Genomic DNA, 19,347 nt, shown 5'->3' on the forward strand with positions numbered 1-19,347 from the left:
CCTGCACCTCTAGCCTACACCCCAGTTCTTGTGTGCTTAAATAAATAAAATAAATCTTAAAAAAAATCACCACGTATTTTAACCTGAGATGTGGCATTCAACAAATAATTGAGTAACTACTTTGTGTCCCTGAAATGCCATTCCTTTGTATTCTCAGCCAAGAATGATATGGAAGCCTCCAGAATCTTATTTCTATCTGGGAACAGCCAAAGAGCAAAAATGGAACAACAGTTAATGGCTATTTTGACTACTTTGTTGGCTTCTTGTGTCGGCAACATTATGAACTGATTTTCTCTAGAGAAAGAAAGATGTTAGCTGCCAGAAAAGCCTTCCTTCCCTCTCGCTTGACTCCTAGGAAGTGGCTCCATTTGTATGTGAGCTGAAAGTCGGCCAACTCACAAATTGGTTCTGAAGGATAAACGAGGTCTTGGCTTCCAGTGGACTCGCTGCCCTTGATGTGGGAGTCCTGTACGCACCGGCAGACCCATACCAGAGCCAGCCCAGGGAAGTCACGCTTAGGTGGAGCCTAGGTGGCTTTTTCTTTTCTCTTTTTCAGTTTGGAGTGGGAATAAATGATCTGAGTATTTTCAAATAAGTAGGGTCAGGTAAAGCTACCCCCCTCCCCCCGCCCCCCAGGTACCAATGGTTGGAACCTGAAGGTTAGTTTCCTCTGCCTGGTACTCTAACGTGCCTCTGGACAGCACTTTTTTCCTTTCTTGAAAAAGCTTGTTTCTAAATATATTTGAAATTGAACTTAGTCATTTAAATAAAATATTTTAAAAGAACTTTGATTTCTCAGGTTTTTTTCTGAGATCATTTGTCTTTTTTTCCTGGTAAAGTTCCATTTAGTGACAACTTTTGCTGTGTTTATTTTTTAAAACTCTTTCCAGAGCAGGGGTCCATCTCTGCAGCACATTGTTGTGTTGGATGCCAAGTGGAGTTTGAGGTGTTTGATTTTCTGAAAATGTGAACTGTGTGGCTGGAAGATTGCTAAGTGCCTCCCCTTTTTTTTCTTTCACCTTCTTTGTCCCACAGTCAGGAAAACAATGCTGCTGCTGATGTTGGCCATCGCTTTGTTTGGCTTGAGGACGTCCAGGCTCTGACAGGAGAAACCTTCAGAACAGATAAGAAACCGGATCCTGCAAACTGGGAGTATAAGTCCCTCTACCGGGGAGACATAGCGAGGTACCTTCTGGAGTCTCCTTGCTGGGGTAGCTGCCTCTCCTCTGAACTCTCTCTCTGTTGTCTCTGTCCCTGCACTGCCCCCCTACTTTCTATTGGTTTTTATCCACTGTTAAGTCGTTCAGGTATGTGCCTTTGCTCACATTCTAAAATGAAAGCTAAAAGTTTACATGAAGACCCAGGTCGGATTAGTCTTATACTTGGCACAGTGCCAGTCGTACCAGGTCGTCACAAAATACTTGTTAAATGAGTGAATCTAAAACTGCCTTGGACTCATTACCTGTGGCACGCTAGCCAGAAACCATTCCATCTCATCTGTGTGCCACTAAAAATGCTACGAGATCCTTTCATATGTCCACACCCCACTCATGCCATTTAAAAATGACAAACGGAAATGACTTTATAGGTATTTATGGCATATGTCACCAGGTGATCATAAAAATCGGTGATGGTGTTTGCCTCAGTAATGAGTTTAAACTTTTTTTCTCTGTCAGTTAAAAACATTTCAATATTTATTAAAACTCTTTAGGCATGTAGTACTTTGTAAGATACTTTTGGGAGCATAAAGAACAGTAATACACAATTTCTGTTCTCAAAGAGCTTATTGGTAATCAAAATTGGAGGTGGAAAATCAGGGAATATAAAGCCAAGAGGAAACCTTGCAAACATTGTCATTCTTTTCAGGCAATTTATTTTTTAAAATAAATTTTAATTTTCATTACTTTGCTGCAACTCACAAATTTTAGTTGATCTTTCTTTATCATGACACTATAACTCACCACATAAAGAATTCCAACTAAAATTTCTTTTATCATGTATTACATTGTTTATTTTTCAGTGCATGTTTATATGTACACGCTATTTACCAAAATCTCATGGCTGAGGATAAGTGACCACCATACTTAACATGCAGTCTTACATTTTTGAATTTTTTTATGCTCCCTAAGGAGCATTAAAGGTCCCTGAGGAGCTCCCTAAGGTCTTTTTTGGTTTTCCATGTCACCCCAACATAGTGTCGCAAGGTGGAAGACCCTGTGTAAGATATTAGGGACGTCAGCAAGCCCTGATTGGGCACAAAGTTTGTACCATGACCCCATTCTTGGTCTTTCATTTGCCTCCGTCTGCCTGAGCCTCATGGCCATCCCGTGAGCAGGAGGCAAGTCAGGGAAAGGAACCCAGGGAGGTTAAAGACTTTCTCAAGATCATGCAACCAGGAAGCAGCACATTTGTGATTTGAGCCTGTGCTTCTCAGACTTCAGATGTCCTTTCTCTGTTCACATGGACATTTTCTAGATGGGGAAACAGGGCAAGACTGGTTCTCATCTTGACTTTGTCATTTCTAGTAACGTAATCCCTGCCTGAGCCTCTGCCTCTTCATTTGGAAATTGGGAATTGTAACGCCTGCTGTGCTTTATCCTTAAATAGCACAAATATTTGGTAGAGAATTAGAAATTGGTGTGTGAATTTAGGAGTTACAGTTTAATAATAAAGGAAAAAATAGTAACAAGAGTGGTTCTTGAGCCTCTGCTAAAGAGTGACAGAAAGGGTAGAGAAAACTATAAGCTGCAAAGACACTTAAAGGTCTCGGGCATTGGGGTGACTTCCTAGTCATTTGCTAAAACTGAGCTGAGGGTAGTCTTGCCTGGATTGACAGCTGAACAATTGTGAGTGTTCAGGTCTAGTAAGGTATTGGTGTCAGGGCACTCAGAACTGGTCAGAGGACAGTGGAAATATTGTGTCAGGTACTGAATTTTTACACTTTTTGAGAGGGACACTGATGAGTCACGTACCTCAAGAGGAAGGTGAGCAAGTGACGTGGCCAGCTCCGTCCCGGGAGGACAAGGGCTGAGGGATATTTGGCCTGTGTCGGGGACAATGTTGTTATCTTTTAAGCTTTGTTGGACTATCCTTTGGTAGGTGGATTGGCTCTGTTCTGTGTAACTTGGGAAGGTAAAGCCAGGACTAATGAATGGAAGTTCCAGGAAGTCAGACTTGGCCCCAAATGAAAGCAGGTCTTCAGTAAGGCGAGCGTCTCAGCATGCTGTGTGCTGCATGGAGTACTGTGCTGGGGAACGCGCTGGCTCTAAAGTTAGTATAACAGTCAGAATTATCTTTAGAAAATCCCTCAGGGCTAATAAACTGTCAGTGAAGTTCAGCTTAGGAGCCAAGTTTTATAAAATAAAAATAATATTAATTTAAGCTTATGTAGCCCTTTCTGTGTGTCTAAGGACTTTACATAAGTGAACTGTTGTAAGGACTCTTCTGGGGCCTAACATATATAAACTTTTTTTCATCATTCCAGCAGTTCAGTGCTGTTATTGTCCGCATTTTACAGAGGAGCAAATGAAGGTACACACAGGGATCTTGTTTCGTTTTTGTAAATATCTTGATCAAGGTCACCCAGCTATTAAATGGTATAGTTGGAATCTGGCTTCAGGCAGCCTGGCGCTGAGAGGCATGTGTGAATGGAAGTCCTGGGGTAGAGGCAGCCAGCTTGTTTGCCCAGCCCAGTCAGGGACTTAGCTCTGCTCAGATTCAGAATGAAAGTATCTTCTCTTCCCATAGTCCTTTCTTTTTTCTCTTTTTGCTGTCAAGTGCCTATAGCTGAGCTCATTTAAATTAAATGTGTGTGCAATGGAATATTACTCAGCAATCAAAAAAGATAAACACATGCAGTTTGCAGCAACATGGATGGAGCTGGAAGGGATCATGCTCAGTGAAATAAGTCAGAAAGAAAAAGAAAAATACCAGATGGGGGCCTCCCCGGTGGCGCAGCGGTTGAGCGCTGGCTTGCGAAGCTGCCCGCAGCCTCTGTGGCGCCGGTTCGATCCCCGGCTGCTCCCCGGCCACCGGAGGAGGGTCCCACATGGCGCGCAGACCTCTCCTGCCGCCCGCTGCTCCCCTCAGCAGTGTACTTCGGTCCTTCTGCCTGCTCTGCTCCCCGCTCTGACTCTGGTGAATTCTCTCACCCTCCCGCGCTTCTGACTGTACCCAGTGCATGTATAAACGAAAACAAAGAAAGAAAGAAAGAAAGAAAGAAAACATGCCTCTATAAAAAAAAAAAAAAAAAAAAAAAAAAAGAAAAATACCAGATGGTCTCACTCACAGCAGGAATTTAGAAAACCTAAATAAGGGACCAGGAAAAAGACTAATTAATACAAAGTAAAAATCAAAATCAACAAGCAATTATAAACCAGAGACATACTACGGGGGGCGGGGGGAGGCAAAGGGGGAAGAAGGGTGGGGAGAGGAAGGACTAGGGTCAAAATAAGGGGGGGGTGCAATTGTATGGGGAATATAACCAAAATGAAAATGCATACATTATGCAAAAATGAAAAATGATGTAAGAATTATATAAAATAAAATATTAAATAATAATAATAATAAATTAAATGTGTATACACAGCCATTTACTGGAACTCCAAGCAAATTGGAGGATCCCTACCTCAGGAATTGTTCAAGTGAAGACTACCAGATTATTTGATAAGGATTTTATAGGAAAAGTACCTTCATTTGCATTAAATTATCTACTAGGTTCTGTCTCATCACCACGATTCTAAATTAAATGATATATTGGATAAAATTAAATGTCCAACAATAGGAAATTGTTGACACAGCCATCCATATTGGACAGTTTGAAACCAATAAAAATTATATTTTCTAAAATTGCTGATATAGGGAAATACTTAAAAGCAGGGGAGAAAGCCTGCTGCAGCTCCTTGAGGTGTGTTTTTAAAAGGCTTTGTGTGGGCCTCCCCGGTGGCGCAGTGGTTGAGTGCTGGGTTGCAGCAGCCTCTGCAGCGCTGGTTCGATTTCCAGCCGCCTGGCGAGGATCCCACATGGTGCGCAGACCTCTCCTGCCACCCGCTGCTCCCCTCAGCAGTGTGCTTCGGTCCTTCTGCCTGTTCTGCTCCCCGCTCTGGCTCTGGTGGATTCTCTCACCCGCCCGCACTTCTGACTGTACCCAGTGCTTGTATAAATAAGTAAATCTTTAAAAAAACAAAAAAATAAAATAAAAGGCTTTGTGTGTGCACTCACACAAGTTGGGAAATGGAAGCTTAGTAGTATAGACCAGTATGGTTTTCGGTAACTTTTTAAATAACTTGGTTAGGGTCACCCAGGTAGTATAAATGGTGGCGTTTGGACCCAGGCATTTTCATCTAATTTGTTACAAAATGCTGCTATTAAAAATAGTTTCACAAAATGCAGTTTTTTTTTTTAACTTTTTTTTTTTTAAAGATTTATTTATTTATTTATACAAGCACTGGGTACAGTCAGAGGTGCGGGAGAGTGAGAGGATTCGCCAGAGCAGAGAGTAGAACAGGCAGAGTGACGAAGTACACTGCTGAGGGGAGCAGCGGGCGGCAGGAGAGGAATGCGTGCCATGTGGGACCCTCCTCCGGTGGCTGGGGAGCAGCTGGGGATCGCACCAGTGCTGCAGAGGCTGTGGGCAGCTTCACAACCCAGCGCTCAACCCCTGCGCCACCAGGGAGGCCCCAAAATGCAGTTTTAAAGTCAGAAAAGTCAGTAAACATTTTTTAAAGAGTTCTTGGGAATATCTAAAATAGTGTTCATTTTTAGTGAAAATAGTAAGGAAACAATATTACTAAAATAATGAGAACAAAACTAGTTTTTAACTTCAGATTTGTTCCCCAGGGAGTGATAGATTTAGAGCTGCAGCTTCACCTCTTCTTGTTGTTTTTGGCTCATAGCGGAAGGGAGAGATGGTGCTGAGTGCCCCAGGGAGAACAGGGCGAGGACGGAGAGGAGGGTGAGAGCTGGTGTGGAGGTGTGGAAACTATTCTCCCTAAGTGGAATTCATGCACTTGAGAAGCAAGGGAGGAGCTGGAGAGCTTCTGGGGCCCCTAGGAGGTGATGGGCCTGGGTGAGGTGGAGGCAGAGCTTCAGGATGCTGGTAGAAGGTGCATGTCTCTCTTGCCTTTTTCTCCCCATAGCACTTTATGATGAGAAAAAAATTAAAAATTCAGCAAGAGCTGAAAAATTATACATTGCACACACGTACTCACCCCCTGCATTCTGCCTTTGACATTTTGCTACACTTGCCTTATTACATGTCTTTCCATTCACCCAGCCACCAACTCTTATTTTTTTTGATGCATTGCAGACATCCATACACTACTCCCTAAATAGTTCAGCATTCCTATTGTTCACTAGCATTCAATCTTTGCTTGGTTTTTTCTTTTTGATTTAAAAACGTACCTACAATGTGACATGTACATCTCTGTTTGCTGAGTTTTCTCAGTGCAGCTGTAGAACCCAAACCGATCATGCCATCTCCCCAAAAGCAGTTGCTCTTCAGATGTCTCCACCATCACTTTTGTTTGTTTTAGAATGTCACATAAGTGGTGTGTGCCCTTGGTCTGGCTGCTTCCACCCAGGCAGGGTAGTGTTTTTGCAAGTCACCCGCCATTGGCGTTCATCACTGGTTGGCTCTTTGGTGGGGGATGCTGTGCCTCCACTGCCGTTCAGCCGTCATCTTGGCGGACACCTGTGCTCCTTCCAGAAATTGGCTGCCGTGAATGAAGCTGCCGAGAACACTTGTGCACACGTCTTGGCAGACATGTGGTTTTCCTTTTTCTTGGGTAAATACCTAGGAATAGAATTGCTGGGTCATAGGGCTGGTCTATGTTTAGTTTTTTTTAAAAGAAACTGCCAGACCTTTTCCCAAAGTGATTATACAAGTTTACATTCCCACCAGCAGCATATGAGAGCCCTGGATACATCTTCTGTCGCTCACCAACATTGGGTATTGTCAGTCTTTTTAATTTTAGCTGTTCAGCTGGATATGTGGTGTAGCTCATGGTGGTTTTAATTGCATTCTCTGATGACTAATGATGTTGATCACTTTTCTGTGTACTTATTGGCCATCACGTCTTCTTTCATGAAGTTTCTGGTCAGATCTTCTGCTCCTTTTCAACTGGGTTGCTTGTATACCCTCCCCACAGGCTGGGACAGTTTTCCTCAGCTCTTGTGCAGACTCGGTGGCCCTTTGTTCTAACTCTGGGGACGCCTACACGCTCTGTGAGAGCATTTCAGAACCCAGCCTCTTTTTCTCTAGAATAGAAAATAGCCAAATGTAATTTTATTTGGCATACTTTGTTTCAGAATTTAAAAATGGATCTAGACTGCTCTGTTATCTTCTCAAGTGGGGACACAGCATGTTAAGGAAAAGGGGCCTGGTCTAGGTGACATATAACCGAAGTATCACTGAAAATCTCAGTGTTCTTAGGACTAGTGTGACAGGGGTGATGACTCCCGCTGTGCCTGTTGTGGTGGTGGAGTGTCAGAGTGGAGGTGACAGTACTGTAACTACGAAGCTCCAGAAAATGGAACTTAACTAAGTTCTGGAAGACAGGCGTGATCTTAAATTCATGAGGCAGCACTGAAGCTAGAGGAATATGTCAAGCAGGCAGAAAAAGTCAATTGCTAATCCTCATGTTTCTCTAAATAGAAACAATTTGAAGGTAAAGTGAGTTTGAATATATGCAGTCAACTTGCATAACAAGAGTTTGTCTGATGAGCTTTTAGTCATTCAGAGCTAGTGCACATGTTCCCTCAGTAACTTTTTTTTCTCTTTCAAATAAAAGATACAAGAGGAAAGGAGACTCCTGCCTTGGCATTAACCCTAAGAAGCAGTGCATATCTTGGGAGGGGGCTCCCACAGAGAAGAGGCGCTCGCACAGGCATGTGGAGCGCTACTTTACGAAGAAGAGCGTGGGCTTGCTGAGCATCGACGGGGTTGCCATCAGCAGCACAGCAGAGCCGCCCTCCTCGGAGCCAGTCTCGTTCATCCCGGTGAAGGATTCGGACGATGTGGGTCCCCCCGTTACAACCTGGCTGAATCCTCTGGGCATCTATGATCAGTCCACCACACAGTGGTTACAAGGACAGGGTCCTTCAGAGCAGGAGCTGAAGCAGCCGGACGCACAGCCAGACAGGGAGAGTGCGCTTCTCAAGGCTAAGGTGGAGGAGTTCAACAGGAAGGTTCGGGAAAATCCTCGGGACATCCAGCTATGGATGGCATTTGTTGATTTTCAGGTAGGTTCTGCTGTCCTCGGTCTCTTACCTTTCAGTGACAGCCCAAATTTCGGGCACTGCCCCAATTTACACTGGGGCAGTGTTTGAGCTCCTGGGGGAGCCCTGCCGGGACACACAGGGTGAGCGGAATGCGGCCCTGCCCGAGCTTGCTGAGGGGCCACTGAGCACGTCAGACTGGCATGAAGGACGAGTGTGTTCTGAACCGTGTAATGTTGTGAAGAGTAGTTTGGGGGTGGAATGAGGGCATGAACGGCCATTGGGGACTTAGAAAGGGCTTGTGAAAGATTCAAGTAGAATATTGAAAGAAGAGTCGGTGCTCACCAGGCGGGAGGGGGTGTTCCCAAAGTATAAACAGAAGGTGCTGGATGCCCCACTCACCTGAAAGGAGGGGCTGCTCATCGGGCTCCCCGGGTAGGGCCTGCTCCCTCTTCCCTTCCATGGGTTCATTGTAGTCCCTCTGACTTCTTTTGAACCACTCGTAATGTTTCCCACATTTAATTGGAAAAGTTGATTCTTCAGAAAAGGTTTTCGTGGCACGGCATGCTAGTTTTTGATTCATAAATCCATACTAGAAACGACAGAGTAGACAGGTACAGCAGATAAAGTAAAGATCAAACACTCGGTGACACAAAACTCCAAAACCTCAGAACCTTTTCTTAAATGTCTTTTCAAAAGACATTGTGATGAGCAAGCGCTTATTGAGGAAGTCCGAGCTACAGTTCACCTTGAGAGGTGAGAGACCCCTGGGGCTCCTAAGTCACTCCAGTAGTATCGAGATTCTGGGGCTCCCCAAGTTCCGGCTGTGTATGTAAGTTGATGTTTTTGTTGTTGAGGACGAGGTCATGAGAAGTCCTGGCCTGTATGCCATCGAGGAGGGTGAGCAGGAGAAGCGCAGGAGGTCGCTGAGGCTGACTCTGGAGAAGAAGCTGGCCATTCTGGAACGGGCCATCGAAAGCAACCAGAGCAGTGTGGATCTGAAGCTCGCCAAGCTGAAGCTCTGCTCCGAGTTCTGGGAGCCTTCAACGCTGGTTAAGGAGTGGCAGAAACTGATATTTTTACACCCCAACAATACTGCCCTTTGGCAGAAGTACCTTTTATTTTGCCAGAGCCAGTTTAGCACCTTTTCCATATCCAAAATCCACAGCCTGTACGGGAAGTGTTTGAGCACCCTGTCCGCCGTCAAGGATGGCAGCATCTTGTCTCACCCCGCCCTGCCCGGCACCGAGGAGGCCATGTTTGGTAAGATGATAATGCATGCTTTTGAGTGGCTTGAGTGGCTTTTCAGCTTTGGTTGAAAATGAAGATTTAGTTTCGGTTTATTTAGAGAAGTCTGACTGACTTTTATAAAGTGTTATGATGCCTTTGAACTGGAACAGGTTGTCCTCCCCTGCGGCATGTAGGTGCGCGGTGGGGAGCGGGCCTCAGAGAAAATACCACCGGACTCGAAGTTCCAACTTTTCTGCTTATTAACCAAGCAAATATACTCAGGTCTCTTCACTGTTCGGGCTGTTGACAGTCTCTCCTTGTGAGATAGACCTGCCCGTCTCGCCCAGTTGCCGGGTCTCAGCAGTAACGTTTGTGCGCTGCCCGGCTGGCACCCCTGCAGAGGTATAGGTCATTGCTGTTACTCTGCGGCTAGCAGCTTGGTGTGCTCTGAAGAAGCGTAGAGTAGAACTTTGTCCAACAGTGAGACTCAGGGAGCAGCGTGTTAGGAAGGTGCTGGAATCACTCTCGACTTGAATCCTGGTTTTGCCCTTCACCCTACCAATGAGTACTTTATTAACTTCCAAAAATATAAAATCTTGCTCTGGGAATAATAATCATTTACCATACCGATGTAAAGAGCTTCGTGATGGTAAATGAAATTGTACCATAGTTAAGATGAACTGAAATTTTCACCCGTGAATCCTTGCTTTGTTTACTGCGGACTCTGAGCCAGTGATGAACTTGCTGGTGAGTAGCGCCATCTAGTGGTCAATTGAGTGCCGCTCTTTGCTTTTTGATAAAAATCCACTGTTCGGGCTGTCGACAGTCTCTCCTTGTGAGATAGACCTGCCCGTTTCGCCCAGTTACCGGGTCTCAGCAGTAACTGAGATTTCTTTGACTAAAATTTTTCTTGTAACGATGAGCTTTCAGTATTTGATAGCCAGTCTACAGAGTGACCCTTTCCTATTTCATCTATGTAGTTTTCGTTGTTAGTATTTATTTTTTGTGATGGTTTTATATAAAAATTAGAATCAATATACTTTGATTATGGTACTATTGTGAACCCTTTTAAATCAGTGCATGCATGTGTTACAGTTTGGAAAACATTAACTGTAATTTCAGAGAAAAGATATTCTGGGTGTTTAACTGTGTATTTTTAGAAATCATGTTCTTTCCCCTCAATGGTGCTAACGGTTGCTCTTCCCTCTGCTCTCCCTGGGCTTAGCGCTCTTCCTGCAGCAGTGCCACTTCTTGCGGCAGGCTGGTCATGCGGAGAAGGCGGTCTCCTTGTTCCAGGCCATGGTTGACTTCACCTTCTTCAAACCCGACAGTGTGAAAGATCTGCCCACCAAAGGACAGGTACCCCGCCCCCACTCTTCTCACCCCTCTTGTTTTCTTTTAGTGTGAGTGTGGAGAGTGTGAGGTGGTGGTAGTAATTTTAAAACAGCATACACTTTTCTGTTAGTCCTGCTGAGCACTGTTTCTCAGAAACATGCTGGTGATCCCAAGAAAACCCCAAACTAAACTCGTGAAACATGGAGAGATGTTTAAGTTTTTCCCTCCAAATACAAAGACTCACTTTATTTTGTTTACTTATGACTCTTGTTTAAATGCTGGCTCTCCCCGCCGGCCGGGGAGACAGTGGTCATGCCTTTCTCCCCACGGCTGCTATCCTGTCCCAATGTGCCTTCCCGTCAGGGCCTGTGCCCCTCCCCTGCTTGGCCTTCGCACCACCTCAGATCCTTGCTGGACTTGCTAAGGAAATGACATGTTGGCTCTTTGTCAGCATTGATCCCTAACCTCGTGGATGACAAGAACATCGCCAGCACTTGTGATGTAGAGCAGGAAAACAATTGCTAGTGCTCTCCATATAAGAGGACCCACTTTTCTCTTTTTTCTGCTGAGTTAAACTCAGTTTCCTTCCACAAAAAGGGTCTGGTAGAAGAGGGAAAAGATATCTGAATTTATGCTCAACTTGCAAAGATCTTTCTGGAGAGACTGAGGTCTCCATCTTGTGAACACTCCATGAACTCCCTGCAAAGACTTTTTATCATTTTTTTTAACCTGTTTCTTTTTCCTAGCCAAAATTGTGCTAGACTATCGGTTAGTATTGGTATAACTGATGATTAGTTTAGTAAGCCAGATAGCATAGTTCTTTTATGAATATCTTGTGCTACAGAAGTGATTCTTAGCTGACTCTTCGGGGCATTGGGTGTGTGGTTGGGGGGGGGACAGTCAGGATCAGCATCACCCTGGCCCCCACCTCTTTGTTGATGCTGCCATGCTCAGTGCAGTTCCTGATGGGATGCAGGGGAGGGCCCTGCTCAGGACCTTGAGTCAGGAGGCTTGAAAATGCTGACAGCACATGTAATTTTAAGGCATTTACCTGAAAACTTTGAAACAAAGCTGTTTAGTGACGTTTTGTATCTGTAAATGAGAGATACTTTTACCACAGAGATAAGTCATATGGCAAAAACAGGCCATCCGGTATTACTGCTCTGTTCTGTGACTAAGTAAATTGGTTATAACCATTTGTCACATGTTTTTAGAAAAAATACCCTTGTTTTTCTGGAGTGGGCTTTCCTACCCCCCTTACAGGAACATCACCTGTAGAAGACAAGTGCTCTCCTCGGTGCCCCTTCGGAGGCGGCCGGTGGGTGCTAGGTGGGCAGGGGCTCTCCAGGGGGTCAGGTTGGATGACCTGTGGCCCCGGCCCATAGCATGCCTGTTGGAAGCCTGCTTGACTTCAGGTTTTTTATGAAAGCTTTCACTGAGCAGGTTGCTGACTCACTTTAAAGTTCCTGTTGTTGGTAACGCGATCACATTCTGTTCACTTCTGTGCTCATGTTCTGTTCCATAGGGAATTATTTATTGCCAGCGACCTGGCTACCACACATGGCAGATCTAATGCCCAAGCAAGGGAAGGTGAGGGTGTGATCATGGACTTGGTGCAGACCTTTTTAGTCGGTGGATGGCATGTTCAGCTTTGTGCCAACAAGCATTTATTGAGTCCCTACAATGAATTAGGCAGCTGTGCTAGGTGTTGGAAACAGTTGCGGGGCAGCTATGCCTGTAAGAGCTGAGTGTGTCTCTGTTACAGTTTGATCCTCTTTCTTTTAAAAAGATCTTGGAAACAACATCACTTCGGGTGTTAGGGGACCACATGACTTTAGGGGAACTAGCACAGTCTCTGGCTAGACACTCCACTCTTGTCCAGCAGCCTGCCCTTGTGATGACCTTGGCGGGTCTTCATAACCCATCTCAGAAATGTCCTCCAGTCCCTTGGCCACGTTCTGTTTGTTAGACATAACTAGGTGCAGCTCACACTCAAGGTTATAAGTGTCATAGGGTTGGGGGGCTGTCATACAGACTAGAGAGTTGCTGTATCTGTTTTGGGGTGTGTATCGTGTCTATGAAGTACATAGACAGATGACAAGAAAGATATCAAGACTCATAAGCCCTTTTCAGGTTGACAGCACTTACTTTGCCCAGTGACTCAGCAGTTTTGTGCAGGTTCGGCTAACCTTTAGCTCTCCGCCTGTACAGGTGGAATTCTTTGAGCCCTTTTGGGACAGTGGAGAGCCCCGGGCTGGGGAGAAGGGTGCCCGAGGCTGGAGAGCGTGGATGCACCAGCAGGAGCGCGGTGGCTGGGTGATCATCACTCCAGGTAAGGCCCTGTGAGGGCGGCGCATCCCTCCCAGGTAGGATGCAGGTGCCTTTTTCTTCTGGAGTTTGTTTTCCATTCTCCATGATTCTTTGTTGTGTGTATAAGCTGTTTATCAGTAGCTTAAGAACATTGTGCAGACTTCAAAATGTCAAAAATCTGTGAAGCAGCTATACTGGGAGAATAGACTGCCTCTTCCCCTTAGAGTCTTGAAAGCAGCCAGCCCACTCCCTCATTTCTTCAGTACAAATGCCATGACAGTTTGATTTCTTTAACGAGGAAGTCATTTTTCCATTTATAGGTTGCTCCTAGAGAAATAATAGTGTTACTAATCCCCACTCCCCATTTTAGTGTGTATTTAAGGCAGACTTTTGTTTTCCTTGGCAATGTACAGATAACAGAGCCTTTGAAAAATATTTGTCTTTTAGAAATACTATAAAATAGGGGGCCTCCTGGTGGCACAGGGGTCAAGCCCAGCACAGTCACTGTGATGGCCTGAGTTCCATCTTGATCCCGGCCTGGGAGCTGACCCACGTGGCGCAGCATACCTCTCCTGCCTCCCTGCAGGGTCACAACCAGTCTGCAGAGCTTGTCCAGGCTCGTCCGCTGGACACTGTGATTGTGTGTGTATGTGTGTGTGTCGAGTGCCAAGCAGTTTTACCACATGTGCAGCTCCCTCCCCCTGGCCTCATGCTGGAACTTTCTAGTCATCTCCACCTCCCGACCCACCCCTGGGAACCACTGATCTGCTCTCCATCTCTAGTACTGTGTGGGTTCACCAGCGTTACGTAAGGGGAATCATACGGCATAATGATTTTTTTTTTAACAAAAATGTTTTCATTGTAAAATATACATAAAATTTACCATTCTTTAAGTATACCATTCAGTGACAAACTCCACTCACACTGTTGTGCAATCATCACCACATTACCTCCTCAGCTTTATCCTCCCCAACTGAAACTGACATTAAATACTAACTCCTGGGGGCCTGCCTGGTGGCGCAAGGAGTTAAGATGCAGCACAATGAAGCTGTCTGCAGCCACTGCAGCACGAGTTTGATCCCCAGCCAGGGAGCTACCCACATGGCACAGCAGACCTCTCCAGTCTCGCCTGCTGCTCCCCTCAGCAGTGTATTTCAGTAGATCCGCCTGTTCTGTTCCCCGCTCTGTCTCTGGTGAATCCTCTCACCCCACCTGCACCCTGCACCTCTGGCCTACACTCTAGCTCTTGTGTGCATCAATAAATAAATCTTTTTTAAAAAAGAAACTGACAAATTGTTTTCTGGGTAGCTGTTCTATCATACATACCCTGTTTATATACTGAACTTTACAGAAAATTTAGACTTTTCTTCCTCTCTGCATATTCAGAAATATGCAGAACATTCAGAGTGGGAAAAATTAGAGAATATCTTGAATTGATTTTTCTTTTAGAAGTTCTAGCGACTATAGGTATAAGGGCACTAGCTAAAATTTCTGACAGGTAACCAATGCTGTCATTAAATGTCATTTAGCATTCCAGTGCTGAGTTGTCCAGCACAGTAGCCACTAACAACACGTGCCTTTTAATTAAATAATTTAAATGAAATAAAATTTAAAAATTCTGTTTACTAGCTACATTTCAAGTCCCCAATAAGTCACGTATGACTAGTGGCTGCCATATTAGAAATGAGATGAAAGTTTCAGGAACATTTTCATCATTTCAGAAGTTGGACAGTGCTGTTCTAGAATATGTGTCACTTCCATTTTAATTGCTGTGATAGCATTAAAAATCACCAGCCATTCTGTTCTTTGCCTGGCTACTTGATGGATTAGGAGAGATTTCCTATATGTCACTGAGCACCCAGATACTGGCACAGGTCCTTCTCATCTTGACATTCCACGTATCAAAACAGGTGCCCACCCCAGTAGCTGGCATGGGTTTCGATGGTCATTTCATTTGCTGCTTAGGTGAGCTGAAGTTTTCATTCTTGTCTAGATGAGGATGACGATGAACCAGAAGATGAAGACCAGGAAATCAGAGATAAGACACTGCCCAAGTGGCAGATCTGGCTCGCAGCTGAGCGGTCCCGAGACCAGAGGCACTGGCGGCCGTGGCGCCCTGATAAAGCCAAGAAGCAGACTGAGGAAGACTGTGAGGATCCAGAGAGACAGGCAAGTGCCCCCCCCAGGAGGCTCTCCAGCCATGGGGTCTTTGCCTTCTCCCTGTTCCTATTTTGGTTATTCAGCAGAAAGTTGCCAGCATTCTGAGCACTTCCCTGGCCCAGGAGAGGCTTGCTGCTCTTGTCCCTTTCTCTGGAAACGTCCAGAACACCGGTGTAGAATATTACACTGAATACCAGTGTAGAATGTCATGTCCCCTGGTGACAGGGGAGCCTCATGCACTTGACTAGATAGTGCCTGTCCCGAGCAGGAGGCCTGGTTCCCAGGGTCACCCTCCAGAGACTATCTTCCAGGTTTTTGCTAGTTTTTCAGGTGGAAGCCTGAAAGCTCAGGGTGGAAAATCCATTTCCCACCTCCATTCTTGGATCCTCAAAGGTGCATATGTAGGTCTGACTGGCAGTCAGGAAGGCCTGAATGTAGAGGCCATATTGGGATGCTTGGTACAGAGCGCGTCTTGCTGGGGAAGGAACCGGATTATTGAGTACCGTGTGTGCCCAGCACTTAGGTTCTCTGGCTTTTACCCAGCCTTCCGCAGGCTCCTCTGTGTTCTGGAGCCAGCAGCTTGGCAAGTTTTACAGTAAATGAAGTAAGATTTGATTTTAGTACTGGGAACTGGCCCAGTTGCACCAGGGTCAGCCATACTGTTCAGTAGGTGTTACAGGTACAGACTGAGCCCTCTTTACAACAATAGCCTCGCTGGCGTTGGTGTGCTTTATAGTCTGAGACCCTCCCCTCGAGTTGCTTGTTCTGCTGGTGGGGCTTTTGCCTGTTTTCTTCACTGCGGTGTCACCAGTGCCTCCACCAGGCTGCTCCTGTGGTGAGTGCGCACTTTACAATCCTGGATGTTGGATGAATCCTTCTTTGATGCTGGAGCTCTTGCAGAGGGATGAGCACAAGTGAAGGCCCCAGATAGCCTGGAACATTTGAGGAGGAGCAAGAGGGGTTACCTTCTTTTTTTTTTTTATAATTTTTTTTTTTTTAAGATTTATTTATTTATACAAGCACTGGGTACAGTCAGAAGCGCGGGAGGGTGAGAGAATTCACCAGAGCCAGAGCGGGGAGCAGAGCAGGCAGAAGGACCGAAGTACACTGCTGAGGGGAGCAGCGGGCGGCAGGAGAGGTCTGAGCGCCATGTGGGACCCTCCTCTGGTGGCTGGGGAGTAGCCGGGGATCGAGCCAGCGCTGCAGAGGCTGTGGGCAGCTTCGCAACCCAGTGCTCAACCGCTGCGCCACTGGGGAGGCCCAAGAGGGGTTACCTTCTTGGGGACAATTAGGGGGTAGAGAATTTGGAAAAGAGAAAGAAGGGCTGGAAGAAGGGGTCAGCTTCTAGGGAAACCGGAACAGTGAAGTGTTTCTCGCCAGGTGAGTCTGCACCTGAGCTCCTTCTCCTGGTTGAAACTGATCTTTCAGGGAAGAGTGGGGTGTTTGAGGCTTGTCTTTTTTTTTTTTTTTTTTTTTTAAGGTTTATTTTATTTATGCATAAAGAGCTGGGGAGTAGGCCAGAGGTGTGGGGGGTGAGAGGATTCACCAGAGACAGAGTTGGGAACAGAACATGCAGATTGACTGAAATACACTGCTGAGGGGAGCAGCAGGCGAGACAGGAGAGGTCTGCTGTGCTATGTGGGTTAGCTCTCTGGCCAGGGATCGAACTTGTGCTGCAGTGGCTGCTGATAGCTTGATAGTGTTGAACTTAACCCCTTGTGCCACCAGGGAGGTCCACGTTTGAGGCTTTTAATAGTTAGTGGTGACCCTTCATAAAGAAGTTGGCTCTCCAGGCTCAGAATGCTGGCAGTCTCCCGGAAGCTGATTTCTGGAGCAGACCTACTGCTATGAGAAATTTGTCACTTAGCTTTTTTGTGTAAGCAAAGCCTGGTGGAGAAGAACTTTCTGATTAATTGATGTTTCTGATTAGTGCTGGAGGCCCAGGCGGTCTGGTTTTATTGTGCTCATGTTTTGATTTCCTCTCTGATGAGTGCAGAAAAAACCAACCGATAAACAGCACCTCGAGACAAAGGGCAGGCTTCTCCGCCTCCTGCTCCCAGTGATCGTGGGAAATCAGCTGCAAACGTAGACAGCGAGTAATGGCTCTTATAATTGCTCTTCACATGGTCCGTTGCTTCTCTAGTTTACTTCTTTCCTCGTTGCTCTTTATCTGTCTTCAAACATGTGTTTCATTTCCTGAAACAACTTTGTACAAAGAAACCACAAATTAGTCAAGTTATCTTCCATCTTAAAGTTTAAATTTTCACAGCTGAAACTTAAAGTAACTACAAAAGCAGTTTTGTGTGTTTTCAGAAGTGGATACAAATCTAGATCTTTTGTGGATACAGGAGGATCCTGCTCTCTCTCCTTTCTGTGGGAAGTGGGAGGCTGCCCTTAGCACTGGGGCTCTCCAGCTTGCCTGGAGACCCTGGGCCTTTTTGCATTTCATAAAAAACCTAGCTCCTGCCTGTTTAAAATTTAAGTTAAGTAGTGTTGACTCTTAGTACTCCTACTGGGAAAAATTACAAAGGCTTTCTTATTTGTTCCATTAAAGAAACTGAGCTCCTGAATTGGTCCCTTTGCTTTGTCTGCATTGCAGGTGCTGTTTGATGACATTGGACAATCCCTGATCAGACTCTGCAGCCGGGATCTGCAGTTTCAGCTGGTCATGGCCTTCCTACAGTTCCTGGGCGTGCCCTCTGGCTTCAGCCCCCCGGCCTCCTGCCTCTATCTGGCCATGGACGAGAGCAGCATCTTTGATAGTGGACTTTACGATGAAAAGCCATTGACTTCTCTCAGCCTTTCGTTTTCCGGCGTCAGCTGTGTGGGCCGCACGGACCCACTGGGCTGCCGGCGCTGGACCAGGGGTCACAATCGAGAAGGCGAGGAGTTCATCCGCAACCTCTTCCACCTTGTGATGCCTTTGTTTTCAGGCAGAGAGAGTTCTCAGCTCTGTTTCTCCTGGTTGCGGTACGAGCTTGCAAAGGTAACTGCGGCCGCCTTTTTCCTGACTGATCGTGTCAGTGCTTGTAAATGGGCTTGCGGGCCTTAGGGCTCCTCGGGGGACTGGCCACAGCATCACCTCCTTCAGGGGCCCGAAATTCTCCTGGTGTGTGGCTGCTCTTTGTGAATGGCTCAGGGGGAGCAGGAGGAGGAGGAGGAGAGCAGAGGGAGAGGGCGGGGAAAGATGAGAGCAGGGCGGGAGGAGGAGGAAAGCAAGGGGAGGAGGAAGAGGAGGAGAGCAGGGGGGAGCAGGCGGAGAGCAGGGGGGAGGAGGAGGAGGGTAGGGGGAGGAGGAGGAGAGCAGAGGGGAGGAGGAGGAGGGCAGAGGGGAGGAGGAGGAGGGCAGGGGGAGGAGGAGGAGGGCAGGGGGAGGAGGAGAGCAGAGGGGAGGGAGGAGGAGAGCAGGGGGAGGAGGAGGAGAGCAGGGGGAGGAGGAGGAGAGCAGGGGGAGGAGGAGGAGAGCAGGGGAAGGAGGAGGAGAGCAGGGGGAGGAGGAGAGCAGGGGGAGGAGGAGGAGAGCAGGGGGAGGAGGAGGAGAGCAGGGGGAGGAGGAGGAGGGCAGGGGGAGGAGGAGGAGGGCAGGGGGAGGAGGGGGCAGGGGAGGAGGAGGAGAGCAGGGGGAGGAGGAGGGCAGGGGGAGGAGGAGGAGAGCAGGGGGAGGAGGAGAGCAGGGGAGGAGGAGGGCAGGGGGAGGAGGAGGGCAGAGGGGAGGAGGAGGAGAGCAGGGGGAGGAGGAGGAGGGTAGGGGGAGGAGGAGGAGGGCAGGAGGAGGAGGAGGAGGGCAGGGGGAGGAGGAGGAGGGCAGAGGGAGGAGGAGGAGGGCAGGGGGAGGAGGAGGAGGAGGAGGAGAAGATGGGGGAGAAAGCGCAGGGGGAGGGGGAGAGCAGGGGGAGGAGAGCAGGAGTGAGCCCCTCTCCTTGACGCCTTTAACTGTTGATATTGTTGAATTTGTGTCGCCCGCCGTCTGTGGTTGCGTGAGCTGTCAGTGTTAAGAACTGAGCTTAAGCTTCGGCAGGGTTAGAGGATTCGGGGCTTATTAAGACAGGTAAAATAAGCTACTTAGCCTGCTCTTTAGATCCATCTGCTGGAAAC

General features: G+C 46.9%; 1 protein-coding gene across 4 annotated transcripts in view; it reads left to right on the forward strand.

Moving 5' to 3' along the window:
- NRDE2 (NRDE-2, necessary for RNA interference, domain containing) overlaps positions 1 to 19,347 on the forward strand; it is a 48,843-nt gene that overhangs the window by 17,172 nt on the left and 12,324 nt on the right. For all 4 annotated transcript variants that reach the window (XR_008550395.1, XM_037503714.1, XM_054691648.1 and 1 more), the window contains exons 4-10: positions 1,036 to 1,185; positions 7,791 to 8,241; positions 9,075 to 9,480; positions 10,673 to 10,806; positions 12,994 to 13,114; positions 15,086 to 15,261; positions 17,852 to 18,238. Coding sequence is in view for 3 of the 4 variants with exons in the window: in XM_037503714.1 (XP_037359611.1) it covers positions 1,036 to 1,185; positions 7,791 to 8,241; positions 9,075 to 9,480; positions 10,673 to 10,806; positions 12,994 to 13,114; positions 15,086 to 15,261; positions 17,852 to 18,238 (1,825 nt within the window). In the remaining variant the exon portion in view is untranslated. The remainder of the gene's footprint in view (positions 1 to 1,035; positions 1,186 to 7,790; positions 8,242 to 9,074; positions 9,481 to 10,672; positions 10,807 to 12,993; positions 13,115 to 15,085; positions 15,262 to 17,851; positions 18,239 to 19,347) is intronic.

The sequence above is a fragment of the Talpa occidentalis genome, unplaced genomic scaffold, assembly GCF_014898055.3.
Source record: "Talpa occidentalis isolate TD23 unplaced genomic scaffold, MPIMG_talOcc4v2.1 talOcc4.11, whole genome shotgun sequence".
Classification (NCBI taxonomy): Eukaryota; Metazoa; Chordata; class Mammalia; order Eulipotyphla; family Talpidae; genus Talpa; species Talpa occidentalis.